General features: G+C 56.8%; 1 protein-coding gene across 1 annotated transcript; it reads left to right on the plus strand.

Moving 5' to 3' along the window:
- The first annotated feature begins 6,761 nt into the window (after positions 1-6,761).
- Positions 6,762-13,847, plus strand: LOC142827864 (C-type lectin-like). The gene is made up of 6 exons (XM_089777627.1): positions 6,762-6,821; positions 7,973-8,051; positions 10,813-10,946; positions 11,201-11,338; positions 12,517-12,796; positions 13,753-13,847. Exons 2-6 carry the CDS (start codon positions 7,985-7,987, stop codon positions 13,845-13,847), a joined length of 714 nt encoding a protein of 237 aa, XP_089633753.1. The 5' UTR covers positions 6,762-6,821; positions 7,973-7,984.
- Positions 13,848-14,666: the final 819 nt, after the last annotated feature.

The following is a 14,666-nucleotide window of genomic DNA, read 5'->3' on the forward strand; positions in this document are numbered from 1 at the left end:
GGCTAGCTGTTCCTCAAAATATTTTTTTGCTTTTCTTATTACATGTTTACACTTGATTTGACAGTGTTTATGTTCCTTTCTATTTATCTCACTAGGATTGGACTTCCACTTCTTGAAAGATGCATTTTTTGTCCCTCACTGCTTCTTTTACATGATGGTTAAGCCACAATGACTCTTTTTTAGGTCTCTTGCTATGTTTTTTAATTTGGGGTATACATTTAAGTTGGGCCTTTATTATGGTGTCTTTAAAAAGTTTCCATGCAGCTTTCAGGGATTTGGCTCTAGTCACTGTGCCTTTTAATTTCTGTTTAACTAACCTCCTCATTTTTGTGTAATTCCCCTTTTTGAAATTAAATGCCAGGGTGCTGGACTGCTGAGGTGTTCTTCCCACCACAGGAATGTTAAATGTTATTATATTATGGTCATTATTCCCAAGCGGTCCTGTAACAGTTATCTCCTGGACCTGATCCTGCACTCCACTCAGGACTAAATCGAGAATTGCCTCTCCCCTTGTGGGTTCCAGAACCAGCTGCTCCAAGAAGCAATCATTTAAGCCATTGAGAAATTTTATCTCTGCTTCTCTTCCTTAGGTGGCATGTACCCAGTCAATATGGGGATAATTAAAATCCCCCATTATTATAGAGTTCTTTATTTTGGTAGCCTCTCTAATCTCCCTCGGCATTTCAATGTCAGTATCGCTGTCCTGGTCACGTGGTCGGTAATATATCCCTACTGCTAATTTCTTATTATTGGAGCATGGAATTACTATCCATAGCGATTCTATTGAACATGTTGATTCATTTAATATTTTTATTTCATTTGATTCTACCTTATCTTTCACATACAGTGCCACTTATGTCACTTATGCCTATTAGGTCAATCTCCTCCTTTAATACGAGGTACTCTAGTTCACCCATCTTATTAGTCAGACTCCTAGCATTAGTGTAGAAGCACTTTAAAAAATTGCCACCGTATATTTGTCTGCCCTTCCCTGATGCATTGGATTCCTTTATATTCGGTTGTTTGTCTGCTCTGGCCCATGATTTGTCGTCTCCCCTCCTCTCTTTCTGACTACAGCCTCCTAGAGAATCTCTATCAATGGATTCTCCTCTAAGAGAAGTCTCCATCTGATTTACGTGCTTCTCCGCACCAATCGGCTTTCCCCCATCTCTTAGTTTAAAAACTGCTCTACGGACTTTTTAATGTTTAGTGCCAGCAGTCTGGTTCCATCTTGGTTTAGGTGGAGCCCATCCTTCCTGCATAGGCTCCCCCTCTCCCAAAAGTGTCCCCAGTTCCTAATAAATCTAAACCCCTCCTCCCTACACCATTGTCTCATCCACGTATTGAGACTCTGAAGCTCTGCCTGCCTACCTGGCCCTGCGCGTGGAACTGGAAGCATTTCCGAGAGTGCCACCATAGAGGTCCTGGGTTTCAGTCTTTCTTAGCAACCTAAATTTGGCCTCCAGGACATCTCTCCTACCCTTCTTTACATCATTGGCACCTACATGTGCCACGACCACTGGCTCCTCCCCAGCACTACACAAGGGGCGATTGCCAGCTGGGCAGGCAGGCTCTGGGGTGAGGGTGACAGGATCAATCACAGAGATCCCCTTATGTCCGTCATGCAGTGTGCCGATCATTCCATTGAGCTTGCCTACCTGCACCACTCTGTCCGGCTGGCCAGAAACTCTGGTCGCCTCCTGCCAAAGCACAGAGTTGTGGTAACAGCCTCCCTTGCAAAGTTACACACATGCTGAGAACAGCTCGGCTCAGCTACAAGGCCAGCACCCAGAGCACAGCCCTCAAATGGGACCAACCCCCAGATGAATCCGCCCGACTCCGTGTAACAGTTTTACACAGAGAAAGCTCGTAAGTTCATTCTCTTCCTGAATGAGAGACAGAGATGCACAGCTGTGGTCTCCCCGCCCCCGCCCCCAGGTAACAGTTATTTACAGTGGGCTTGATAATAAAGAAAAGTGTTTTATAAAGTATAAAAATAGGATTTCAGTGATTGCAAGTGAAAACAGATAGATCAAAATAAGTTTCTAGGCTAAAATAAGCAAACTACGCCAGCTAAGCCTGATGGCACATCTACAGTGCACCGTTATTTCGGGGTACTCTCGGTATCCCAAAATAGCTAGCCCGCATCTACACAAGCTGCCCATTATTTCTAAATATTTTTCAAAATAACGGGCGCACAATTTCACAACCCTGGTAAATCTCGTTGCACGAGGGATAAAGGATGGCTCGAAATTGCACGTTATTTTGAAGTTTGGCATTGTGTAGATGCACCAAATTTCAAAATAAGCTATTTGCGGATCTCATTTTGAGGTTAGGGAGCTGTGTAGATGCACTATTATACACTAAGAAACTTGCTCTATGTCAGTTCGAGTGTAACCACCACTGGGCAGATCTGAACCTGGGACCTCTGGAACTTAGTACAGAATCATAGAAGTTGCTCTAGCTTGAGCTATGAAGCCAGCTGGTGCTTGTCTCAGGGCAGGGGTCTCCAACCTTTTTAAGCAGGCGATCACCTTTTGAATTTAGGTGCAATCCAGGATCTACCTCATACCCAAACAACCTTGCCCCGCCTCCTTCCCGCCCCTTCTCTGAGGCCCCACCCCTGCTCATTCCATCCTCCCTCCCTCCCCCACCCTCATTCACTGTTATCGGGCTGGGGGCAGAGGGTTGGGGTGCAAGGGAGGGGGTGCGCACTGTGCTCTCAGGCTGAAGGATTTGGAGCGTGGGAGGGGTTCTGAGCTGAGCCTGGGGTTCAGGCTGCAGGCTCTCGGAGGGAGTTTGGGTACAGGGGGACTCAGGGCTAGGGCAGAGGTTTGGGGTGCAGGAGGGGTTCAGGACTGGGACCGGGGTTCGTAATGCAGGCTCCAGCTGGGCATCACTTACCACAGGTGGCTTCTAGGGGGTGGTACAGGGCACTAAGGCAGGCTCACCCCTAACCTGCACCACTCCCAAAAGCAGCCAGCAAACTGCCTCCATCCCTGCACCCCTCTGCTCTGTGGAGATGGGGTACAGGGTGGGGGAGGGGCACCCTGACATTAGCACCTCCTCCTCTTCTTCCCCTGCCCGGCACAGCAAGCAGGAGGCTCTGGGGGGAGAGGGGGAACCTCCAAGGAAGAGGGCAGGAGCAGCACGGCCGTGCTGAGAGGGGCAGATGAGGGGCCGTCACTGGACAGCCTCCCGGCCAAACCAGTCAGGGTCACCTGTCAGAGGCTCCAGGATCGACCAGCAGATCCCCATCGACTGTCTGGTGACCACTGGCTTAGGCTGAAGAGCTCCCTCGTTCTTCTCTCTCGCTGTAAGTAGCCCCAGTGCCACGCCATGGGACAGGGACCCGCACTAGGTGTGTGTTACACTAGCACGTCTCCTCATCGTGTTTCTCCCAAGCGAGGCAGGCTCCTTGGGTGGTCAGAGGGTCTCCTGGCATCCGACCACGGCCCTGTTGTTTGGTTCCCACCTCGACATCCCTTTGGCCCCTGGCGGGACGTGTTTGAGCTCAGTGTCAAAGTCCCCCCCGTCTCCCCCGTGAGTGGAAAAGTACCAGATCCAAAATGCCTTCCAGCTTCAGGTGACCTGGCCCCGTGTCCTGGCCCACTCCAGACAGTGCCCCGGTCGTTGGTCGGAGTACGCACCCACCCGCCTGCAGGAAGGCGCCTCTCGCCCACACCAGAGCAAAGCCGTTTTCCTGCAGCCACCGGTGACGTAGTGGGGCATGTTGTCTGCTCTATAACCTGGTATGGTATGGGGGTGCCTGGCTGGTTGCTGGGCTTGGGCAGTGGGTGACCTCCACTGGTGCTATTTGTAGCACGGCCGAACAGGACAGCGGATGAGTCACTAGGCCAGTGTCTCCCAACCTGTCCGACAGGTCGCCTCCCAGGGAGAGAGACAAAGCGAGGAAGGCAGAGACCAACCGCTGTGTGGGGGGCAAGGCTGGAAGAGAGGCAGTTTCTGTCTGGGAAGCAGGGGAAAAGGGACTAGGGAGGGGGGCTGGGACTGTAGGGCCCAACCACCCCACATCTCAAGGCGGGGCCTGAGGCCCCCTGGCCCCAGTTCCTGTAACCAGATTGCATCTGAGCTGTGCTGTATCTTGTTTCGGTAGCCGTGTTTGGTTCTTTAAAGGATTTGAAACCACAGACAGAGGAATACTTCTTTTTAGGGTCAAACAAAGATTATTTATTTATTTTTCTATTTACTTTATAATTAATTTTCCATTTAAATCAATTCACTATTTTTGATTCTTTTAAGACAATATAATCTACAAAGAAAAAGTAGAAAAACAGTACAGTAAAAAAACAAGAAGTAACAACTTATCCTACAGATATACCCTCCTGATTTACCTTTAAACAATTTATGGAGTTAACAATTATATAATACTCACGTTAAGAAAGATAGAAGCATTGCTTAGATTCAGGAGATATTCTTTTCTTTGGCTATGTCTAGACTGCAGGCTTCTTTCGAAAGAGCCTCTTTCGAAAGATCGCGTCTAGACTGCAGGCGGATCTTTCGAAAGAGCAATCCGCTTTTTCGAAAGAGAGCACCCAGCGAGTCCGGATGCTCTCTTTCGAGGAAGCCCTATTTACATTGAAGAACGCCTTCTTTCGAAAGAGGAACTTTCGAAAGAAGGCGTTCTTCCTCGTGAAACGAGGTTTACCGCCATCGAAAGAAAAGCCGCGTTCTTTCGAAATTATTTCAAAAGAACGCGGCTTGAGTCTGGACGCAGGGGAAGTTTTTTCGGGAAAAGGCTACTTTTCCCGAAAAAACCCCTGAGTCTGGACACAGCCTTTATGTTTTTCCTTTCTTTGGATTTTTCATTGCAACTTACGACCGGTGTTCGTTTCCCTTTTGAAGCTTATGTGCGGCAGCGAGATTCAGCGCCGGGGAGGGAGCCCTGATTGATCAGACCTGGCTTTTTGGATTCGCAACCCGTCCCCTCTTGGTCTGTTTCAGCCAACCTCATATACCCTGTTTCGGTATTTTGGTACTCCTCGACTCGCCTGACAATTGCTGAAGTTAGATTTTTGTTGTCTCGTTCTGCCCTTACAAAAAAACGTTCGTCTGCTCCATTTGGGGTAATCAGCACTTTGTTGCATACTGCTGTCTGAGTTACTTACTTCCCTAAAAGCGGGGTTATTGTTGGTCAACCAATCAAATTTTGTTTTTATTTTTATCTCCTGTATCTGACAATGCTGCCTTTCCTTTCCACGTACAATTAAATTGGTGCTCAACTCATCCCTTTCACATCTTGGAGAAGCAATACACTCCCTCTATACTACTGGCTGGAGGAGTCTGTTCGTGCCACTACGGGGGTGCAGGAGTTGGGGGAGCCCTGACGCACCGTCACCCACCCCCCCATGGCCATGATCTTCCAGTGCTTCGGGCGGACCACGGCTGTCCTCGGCTCCCCTGCCCCTCTCATGGGGAGGGACCCATTCGCTTCGTCCACGTGCAGGGGGCCCCTGGGGCCCCGAGGGCTGGGGCTCAGCCAGGCCCAGGGACTTGGGGAGACAGGTTGTCAGGCAATACCTCTGTCAGGGCAGCTCCCCCGTGGCTCCCTCTGCGCTCTGTGAGCTCCGGGCTGAACCGGACGGGGAAGGTGCCGAGCTGGCCCCACCCCGGGCTCACCAGGGCTCGGCTGAAGTGCATGTGCAGTCACCCAGCGCCCTCCCTGCAGGGGCCCTGCGCACGGGAGACCGGCCCTGCCCCGAGGTGCCTCCATTGCCCATAGACCTGCCTCCTCTCCCCCCGCGTCACCCCCACACACTGACTTCACTGGGGAGCTTTCAGGAGACACTGAGACTCGCTAGGAGTCACTAGGGACTCGCCCCGTCAGGACGGTGCATTTCCCAGCAACACACGGTGCAGGGGGGGGGCGACGAGCCAGGCACAGGCCGTGGGAGGGGCCGAGGGCCATTCTGCACTGGAGGGCTGGGAATTGGAAATGTGGCCTTTAACCCTGCCCTGGCGGGGCCAGATCTCAGCTGCTGGGACCTCATGGAGCCCATTGGAGCTACAGCCGGTTCTCACCCGCGGGGGTTCTAACCCCGGTGATTCCAATGGAGCGCTGCCCAGTGCACCCCTGATACCCCAATAGCGCTCCCCGACTGTCCCCACTGGGGTCTGACCCCAATAGCCCTGCCCAGACTGTCCCCACTGGGGTCTGACCCCAATAGCCCTGCCCAGACTGTCCCCACTGGGGTGTGACCCCAATAGCTCTGCCCAGACTGTCCCCACTGGGGTCTGACCCCAATAGCCCTGCCCGGACTGTACCCACTGGGGTCTGACCCCAATAGCCCTGCCCAGACTGTCCCCACTGGGGTCTGACCCCAATCACCCCAATAGTGCTGCCCCCACTGTCCCCACTGGGGTCTGACCCCAATCACCCCAATAGTGCTGCCCCCACTGTCCCCACTGGGGTCTGAACGCAATAGCCCTGCCCCGACTGTCCCCACTGGGGTCTGACCCCGATAGCACTGAGAGGGCTCCCTACAGCCCCATGGATCTCAGCACTGCCAGGGGGAGACAGGAGGACAAGCTTTTACCGTGTCTCTTAGCTGAACCCTGAGAAACACGTGCGCCTGGCCACAGCCCAGCTGGCAGGTGGATCGTGGTTCCCTTTATTTCTGCTTCCCTGCACACGAAATAACTATATCTCCAATCTCCACAGATTTACATGTTCACTATTGATACCTGATCCCCTCTCGGCCCCTCCCCGACTGGTCTATAAATGCCCAGGCAGGGCCAGTTCCCCGTCAGGCTGCACTTGGACCGACCCGGCACCAGAGCAGCTCCCCAGCGACACTCAGGTGAGTCCCCGGCTCCCGCCCCCGTCTCCCTCCTGCGCTGGTGGCTGGTGGCAGCGGGGCCATTGCTGGGCTGGGGGCCAGGCTTGGCCTGTGTGTGTCCCCCGGCCCTGCCCATCTCCACCTCACCCAGCACAGCGCTGCCCACGGCCCCTCACGCCCTGCGGAGCCGTGACGAGCTCTGCCCCTCCCCAGCCAGGACAGCCCCCGGCCCCGTGCCCAGTCCCTGCTGGACCAGCGCTCCGCAGGGCGGCTCTCCCATTGGGCCCTTCTCCCCGTCACGGTGCCAGGGGGATCCAGCCCCTCCCCGGGGCGCAGCAACAATCCCCCCTCCGCTCTTCCCCCCCCCACACACGTGGTGTCGGCTTCCCAGACACTCAGGGTCCATGGGGGGGAAATGAGTGTGGTTCACACACCTGTGAGGGGGAAAAGGCCCCGGGGGGGGGGGGGGGTCAGTGGGTTTTGGTGCCCCGGGCGCTGGGTGGAGACAAGAGGCTCTGTGCTCCCAGCACTCACCCCGCTCTCTGGCCAGAGGACTGTGGCCGAGGGGCTGCCCCTGCTGCTGCCATTCCAGCCATGTGCACACAGACCGGCCCCCCGCCTGGCCCTGGGCCCCTTCCAAACTCCTCCCTCCCGCCGCCTGCTCCCCCCTCCCGGTCCCATGGGGGGGGCTGCGTGGGGCCCTGCCAGCCCAGCACTGGGGGAGGGGCAGCGGGGGATGGCAAATGCCCCTTCTGAGAATCACTGTGCTGAGGATCCGGTTCCTGGGCCCCCTGAGTGATCCCGGCCTCCCTGCTGCCCTCTGGGGTCCCCCCTGCAGCCCTGGTGTGGGGGTCCCTGGCCGTGCGGCTTGCAGAGCCCAGGCCCTGCGGAGCTGGGACCCGGCTCCCTGCTGGGTGTCCGGTTCTGTCCCTGGGGCGCGGCTCAGCGAGGGGGAGAACCAAAGGGCCCTTTGGAGCCAGGGAGACGGGCTCTGAGCAGGGACCCCGAGGCTGGGGGCTGGGATCCTTCTGGGGCCCTTCAGCCTGGCCAGGCTCCTTAGCGCACAGCCCCCCCCAGAACCCTCCCCGGGAAATGCCCCATGGGGGGGGTGGAGTTTTTCCAGGGGGGTGTCAGGCTCCCCCGCCCATCCCCCTTGTGTGTTTTCTCCCCAGGGAAGCGAGACGATGGGCCCAGTCGCCTTCTTCAGCCTCTGCCTCCTCGGCTGCCTGATCTTTAACCCCTCGCTGGAAGGTGAGTCCCTGCCCGGCCCCTCGGCCTGGACACCCCAGGCTCTGTTTGCCCCGATGGGACGTGAAGTCATTTCACTCAGGGGGCCAGCCCCACCGTGGGGGAGCAGCCATCAGAGCTGGGTCCCCATAGCCCCTGCCCCACCCGACCCATCGATCCAGACCCCGGCCAGAGCTCAGCCCCTGCGTGGGGAGAATGCGCCGTTGCACCTTTAATATCGTCTCTTGGAGACACGGCCAGCTCTGCGGAACTCCCTTTTCTCCTCGACTTTCCTCCCATGAGCCCTCACCGGCCAGTTCTGAGCTTATTAACATAATCGTCGTTAAATTCCATCGATATTTCTGCCCAGGGCCGTCCTTAGTATTTACGGTGCCCTAGGAGGGATTATTAAACCGATGCCCTTATGCCTGACTTGCTCTTCCACCCTTACCCCCACCCCTTTCCAGAGACCCCAGCAGCCAATCCCGTCCCTCAGACTGTGCTGCAGGCGGCACATTCGGCTCTCTCTAGGGCCCAGCCCTGCTGTTCCGTGCGCCACGGCTTCCCGGCATAGGCGTGCGCAGCACATTTCATTAGGGTGTGCACCAAAGAATTTTTTAAAAATTTACTCTTTGACCCCCAGTAGCCACGCCCCTGATCCCTGTGCACCACGCCCCTGGCCCCCATTGGCCACGCCTCTGGAGGCAACGCTCTCGGGGCAAGATGGACACATGACCAACAGTAAAAGGTGTCATGTGATCCCCCTCTAAGGACTCTTCCCACCATATTCCTGCCAACAGGGATTAGTTTGGCCCCCACCAAACCTCCCTCATGCAACTATCCTGCAATTGCATTAACCCCAAAGTGTGGGACATTAACTCGGGGGCGGGGCGGCTGGGGGCAGTGTGCCCTCTAAGAGTTTCCTCCCATGGGCAGAATGAATTTTGTGTTGTGCACCAGCACTGAGTTCATGGGGCTTGTTTGGATGTGCCACCGTGGCACCCAAGGGTACGAATAAACTACCTGGCTCCGTCGGTGGGGCCATGTCGATTAGTTTACTCTAAAAAGGGAAATGAAGCGGCGATTTAAATAATTGCCACTTCATTTAAATCAAAATGGCCGCCGCGCTGTGCCGATCAGCTGTTTGTCGGCACAGCGCAGCAGTCTAGACGGGGATCAGCCGACCCCAGATCCCTTCGTCGGCAGATCCTGTAAGCGTCGTTTCACATGAAGGATCTGCCAATGAAGGGTTCATTTTGATTTAAACGAAGCGGTGATTATTGAAATCGTCACTTCATTTTCCTTTGTTGCCCTGCCTCATCTACTTGGCTCTGTTGACGGAGCCATGTAATCTAGACACACCCCAAGTTATTAATAAATATCTTATAAACCTCTGCCTCTTCCCTCTGCTGCCATGTCTCCTCCCCTTGCTCCACCAGCTCCCCTGGTGCCTGTGCCCCCCAACCCCTCACCCTCCTCTGCTGTCCTCACTCAGACTCCTGCCCTCCTCACTGCCCTCAGCCTTCCTGAGACCTGCCCCCCTCCACCAGCCCTTCTCTCCCCCCTGTGCCCACTCCTCCAGTAGCCCCACTCTGATCATGCAAGCTACCCGTCCTCATCCTCTCTCCTAACACCTCCCTCTACACACCTGCCCTGCCTCTCTCCTCTGGTGCTGGTCCCTCCCTGCAGGACTCTGCCCTTCTGCTTCACCCCCAGAATCTCCTGGCACCTGCACGTTCCCTTAGCCCTGCACCCTCCTGGTGTCTCCCCCTTCCCTTACTGCCCCTGTGCCCTTTGCCCTCTTTTTCCCTGATGCCCACCCCCTCACCACCCTCTGCCCCTGTTCCTCTCATGCTCCTGTACCCTCACACATGCCTTGCTCCATCCCCACCTTCCTCATGCGCATCCCTTCTTTCAAGCCTTCTCTTAGCACCTCCCCCTCCAGCCTGCAATGCCCTTACCCTCTCCTCTCCCAGCATCACCCTGTCCCCCTCCCACTGACACCTCCGTCCTGCCCTTTTCCTCATTGTCTGCACTTGCCCCCGTCCTGGCATTTGTCTCTCCTCCACCCTGTCCCTTGGTGCCTTCCCCTTTCTTCTCCTGACCGGCTCCCCCTCCCAACAGCAAAAGCACCTTCCTCTGCCACCCCTTCCCCCTATTTTTCCCTCACTCTTCCCCTCCCCTCACCTCCCTTTTGCCTTCCAGATTGCAGGGCTGGAGTCTGCTGCGATCGGGCCCAGAAGTCCCCGCAGCCCGGGCCCCAGACCACGTGCTGGACCTGGAGTTGGGCCACTCGGCATTCGCAGCCCCACACCCCGCTTGGCGCGACTCCTTCCGCCTTATTCCGCGATCCGTGGCTGGCCGTTTTAAAAAACGGCGCCGCAAATCACGCCAACGTGGTGCCACCTCCTCTGGTGCGCCACGCGTGACTCTGCCCCTGGCGAAGCCCTGGCTCTGCCCATCCGCTGCTGCCCGGGTTGATGGCACATTCTCGCGCCTCTCGCAGCCATGCCTGCTTTTCCTTCCTCCGGCCCAGTACCTTTCCCAGCCGGGGTCAGCTTGCCGGCCTCCTCGCCTATTCTTCCCATCCATCCTGGAAGAGCAGTACCCCAGAAAGACTGGTGCCCCAGGCAATTGCCTATTCTGCCTACGCCTAAGGACGGCCCCTTTCTGCCGATGCTCATTCTTTTGGGAGAGGACAATGTTTTACAGCGTTTTCGGAAGTCTGGGGAAGCTACATGGGCAGCTACTGACAGCTCTGCTCCCTCTCTCACCTCCACAACAGCCTCTCCCCGAGGTGAGCGCTCTCTCTGGACTGGATCGGGGATAAAGGCCACAGCCTGTCGCAATGGCTGGTTCCGCTACAGAAACCACTGCTACAGGTTCTTCTCTGAGAAGTTGACCTGGTCAGAGGCTGAGGTAGGAGGCTCTTCTCCAGGATCCAGGGGGTGGGGCAGGTTAGTGGGTTTGGTGACTGCCCCGGGGGCGGGGGTTGAAGAGGTGGGCGGGGGGCGGGTGAACTGAATCGTCTGGAGTGGGGCTCAGGAACAAGGTCCGAGAGGGGACTCTCTCTCCTCTCAGTTGCCGCTGCAGCTGGTTGGGTCAGGACCCCACACCGGGGCAATGAGCATCCTCCCGCAGGGTGACAGGCCTGGCCCATGTCCCTGCTGCAGGTGAAGTGTCAGAATCACCATCCCGGGGCCCATCTGGCCTCCATCCTCAGTGACGCAGAAAGGGACGTAGTGGATCAATACCTCAGCGAATCGACGTCCACGGAGCTCGTCTGGATCGGACTCCATGACCCCAACAAGGTGAGTGCCCGGCCCAGCTTCACCTCTGGCAGCTGCCCCGCCCCACAGCTCTGGCTCCCAGGGGCTGGGCACATCCCAAACCCCACGACCCCTTCATGTGGCTACCAGGATCTCCCTCCCCGACTCCTACGCCCTTCCCCCCCTCACGGGCACCAGTGTCTCCCCTCTGCACTGCCCCATCTCCCCGGCCCCCACCCCCTTTCCATCCCCATCCTACTGGGTCTCTTCTGCCCGGCCCCCCCTCCCCTCTGGCTTCTCCCCGCAGACAGAGCCCAGACTTGGTCCCCTGATCCTCAGGCTGACCTTTGACCTGCACCTGCCTCCCCAACTACTGCCCCCTCCCTTCCCCCTCCCAGACCCTGCCAAGCCCTCCCCCCCATCCCCAATATCCCCCTCCCTTCCTCCTCCTGGATAACGCTCTATGCCGAGCCCTCTCCCTGTCTCCCATCCACCACCCCATGTTTTCCAGCCGCTTTTCCCTGCCCAAGAGTTGAGTCTCTGAACACTCCCTCAGCCTGGCAAGAACCTCGGGAGAGGGTGGGGGTAGTTCGGAGGGAGGGGGGCAGGAGGGGCCCATCACAGCTCCCTTGTGTAACCACATAGATCTCCATCCGAGCTCTGCTCCATCCATTTCCTGCCCCTGCTCAGGGTAGCGTTGGGCCGGGGGTGGAGATGCGGAGAAAGGCTCCTGGGCAGCTCCTGCAGACTCGGGCCTTGGCTCTCTGCCCCAGAGCAGAGGCTGGGCCAGGCCCCATGTAGGAGGGGGGAGGTGCTGTGAACCCCATCTCCTGGCACTGGATGGAGCAAGTTCTGTGCCCCCCAAAGCCAGCCAGTCCCCCCAAGAGCTGAGGCCAGGCCAGAGCCAGACCCTTACAGTGACCGGCCCCTTGTGCCCTGCTCTGAGTGTCCGGAGCTACCGGTCCTGCTGCTTTGGGGCCAGGCTGGCGCTGAGCCCTCGAGAGGGAAACGGCCCCGAGTCCCCTCCCCCGACCCCCAGCGTCTCCATCACAGACACACGTCGATTTTGCTCCCACCGGCTGAGACCAGCACAGGAAGCCCCCTGCCCCTCCGCCGGCCCTGGCCGCTGGGGACTACCCCCATCCCCCAGTGACTGCAGCTTGGGGTGGGGATTTGGTCCGTCGGCAAAGGGCTTGGGAGGCAGAAGGGAAAGTTGAGGGGCTGAGCGTTACTGTGACGTCCGTGTCTCTGGGCTGCCCCTTCCCCCGCTCTCGCCCCGGCCTGAGCAGGGCCCTGCTGTATGCGGGTTTGGTGTGTCTATGGTGCCGTATCACCAGGGTCTCTTCTGCCCGGCCCCCCACAACCTTTCTCCCCTGGATCTGCAGGGCAAGACCTGGGTGTGGACAGATGGCTCCGTCTATCGCTACAAAGCTTGGAACATCGGCGAACCAAACAACGCCAAAGGCAAGGAGTACTGTGTCGAGCTGCTGGTCACCACCGGTAAGGCAGAGGCTCAAACACACCTGCACCCAGAAAGGAGCCCCGCCAGGACCCTGTGCACACCACACAGCCCGCTTAGGGCCTTGCCTCCTGTCCCATCTCCCTGCCTCTCCCCCGGCTCCCCCAGCTGATCTCTGAGACAGAGGAAATGTCTGTTTCCATGGTAGCATCTCTAAGGTCCAAGTAGCCACATCCAACTAGTCTTCCCTCTAATTCACCGTCCATGTGCCTCCCAGCCCTGGCCGGTCCTACTTGTCACTGGCCAACTGCTCCCACACGCCCGGACAAGTTCACTCCCAGCCGTTTGGCCTGGGATTGTTTAACCCCTTTTTGGCCACGGCTCACACGTCCGGGAGAGGGGCTGTTCTAATCCCATCACTTCACATCAACAAGTGCCACACGGCTGCCAAAAACAGAAAACCTCCTTCTGGGCGGCATGAACCGGAGTGTTGGGAGCCAGACCCGAGAAGCGATTCTTCTGCTCTGCTCTGCCCCACATTGGCCTCAGCTGGAATAGTGTGTCCAGTTCTGGCACCACATTGCAGGGAAAATATGGACAAACTGGAGAAGGTCCAGAGCAATGAAACTGATGAACCTTCTCGAACACATGAGCTGGGAGGGAAGGTTGACAAAATGGGGTTTGTTCCTTGTGGAGAGGAGAAGACGGAGAGGGGGCAGGAGAGCAGCTTCCAAATACCTGAAAGGGGGTTGCAAGGAGCAGGGAGAAAACTTGTCCCCAGTAACCTCTGGTGGCAGGACAAGAAGCAAAGGGTTTGAATTGCAGCAAGAGACGCTCGGGCTGGACAATAAGAAAAACTTTGTCAGAGGCTGGGAGTGGGTGACACAGCCGCGGGGTCGTCTCTCCGCACGATGCCATCGGGGGAGGGGGCACTGCCAGGGCAGGCACCACCCACTTGCCCTTCCCCCACCCCAGTGATTTCTGTCTTGCCTTCTAGGTTATAAGAACTGGAACGATGATCCATGTGAAATGAAAATCCCCTACCTGTGCAAGTACAGACTCCCAGCGGGGAGCTCAGCACCTGAGGTGTAAAGAACCGGGCCCCTGGGGCACAATCAGGCAACATCCCAGACTTTCAGCTTCTTTGCTGCATCTGGGGCCAGTCCTGCCCTGCCCTGAAAGACCAGCTCTCAGGTACCCAACTGCAAACTGCCTCCCCCCAGTGTCTCTGTGCTAGTTACACCCCTGCCCTCTCCCTCTCTCCCCCTCCATGACTGCAGCCGCTACAGCAATAAACTCTCCTGAGCATGCAGGTCTGTGTGTGTCGCCTCTGTCCCATGCCTGGCCCCGCATAGATGGGTCCATCCAGCCCCCTCTGGTCCTGAGGAGGCCAGACCTCACTGGATAGGAGGGAGGGGATCCCCAAGGGAGGCAGGTTGGATCTGGCATTTGGGCTGAGGGGCAGGACTCGGTCTCCACCCAGAGCACTAATGGAGTCATCATATGGCCCTGGGCTCAGAGTAGATGCATGCCAGACCCTGAAAACCACGCCTGCTGGATCCCTCGTCCCCCTTTACCGTTGCTCTGTGAGATCTCTCCAGTAGCCGGGTTGGAAGTTATGTCCCAGGCCACATGGGTCTGCACAGTTCACCCTTGAAGCTGAATTACAAGTGGAGGAATTGAGCGGATTTGTGGGAAGGAGTCTGGGGGCCACAGTCAGTCACTGGTGGGAAAAGTACCCAAAAAAGTCACTTGAGTAAAAGTACTGCTGCTTTGAAACATGTAACTCAGTAACAGTCAAAGTACCCTCCTGGAAAACTACTTGAGTAAAAGTAAAAAACTATCACATCTCAATTGTACTCACATATCCAGAAGTAAAATAGCCGTCCCATGGAAAGCTATGGGTAACCA

The sequence above is a fragment of the Pelodiscus sinensis genome, chromosome 1 (genome assembly GCF_052426305.1).
Source record: "Pelodiscus sinensis isolate ZL-2025 chromosome 1, ASM5242630v1, whole genome shotgun sequence".
Classification (NCBI taxonomy): domain Eukaryota; kingdom Metazoa; phylum Chordata; order Testudines; family Trionychidae; genus Pelodiscus; species Pelodiscus sinensis.

Coding starts and splice junctions, on each gene's coding strand:
- LOC142827864 (XM_089777627.1), top strand. CDS start 7,985: ATGGGCCCAGTCGCCTTCTTCAGCCTCTGCCTCCTCGGCTGCCTGATC. Junction 11,339..12,516: donor GACTCCATGACCCCAACAAG/GTGAGTGCCCGG, acceptor GAAAGTTGAGGG/GCTGAGCGTTACTGTGACGT. Junction 12,797..13,752: donor CGAGCTGCTGGTCACCACCG/GTAAGGCAGAGG, acceptor CTTGCCTTCTAG/GTTATAAGAACTGGAACGAT.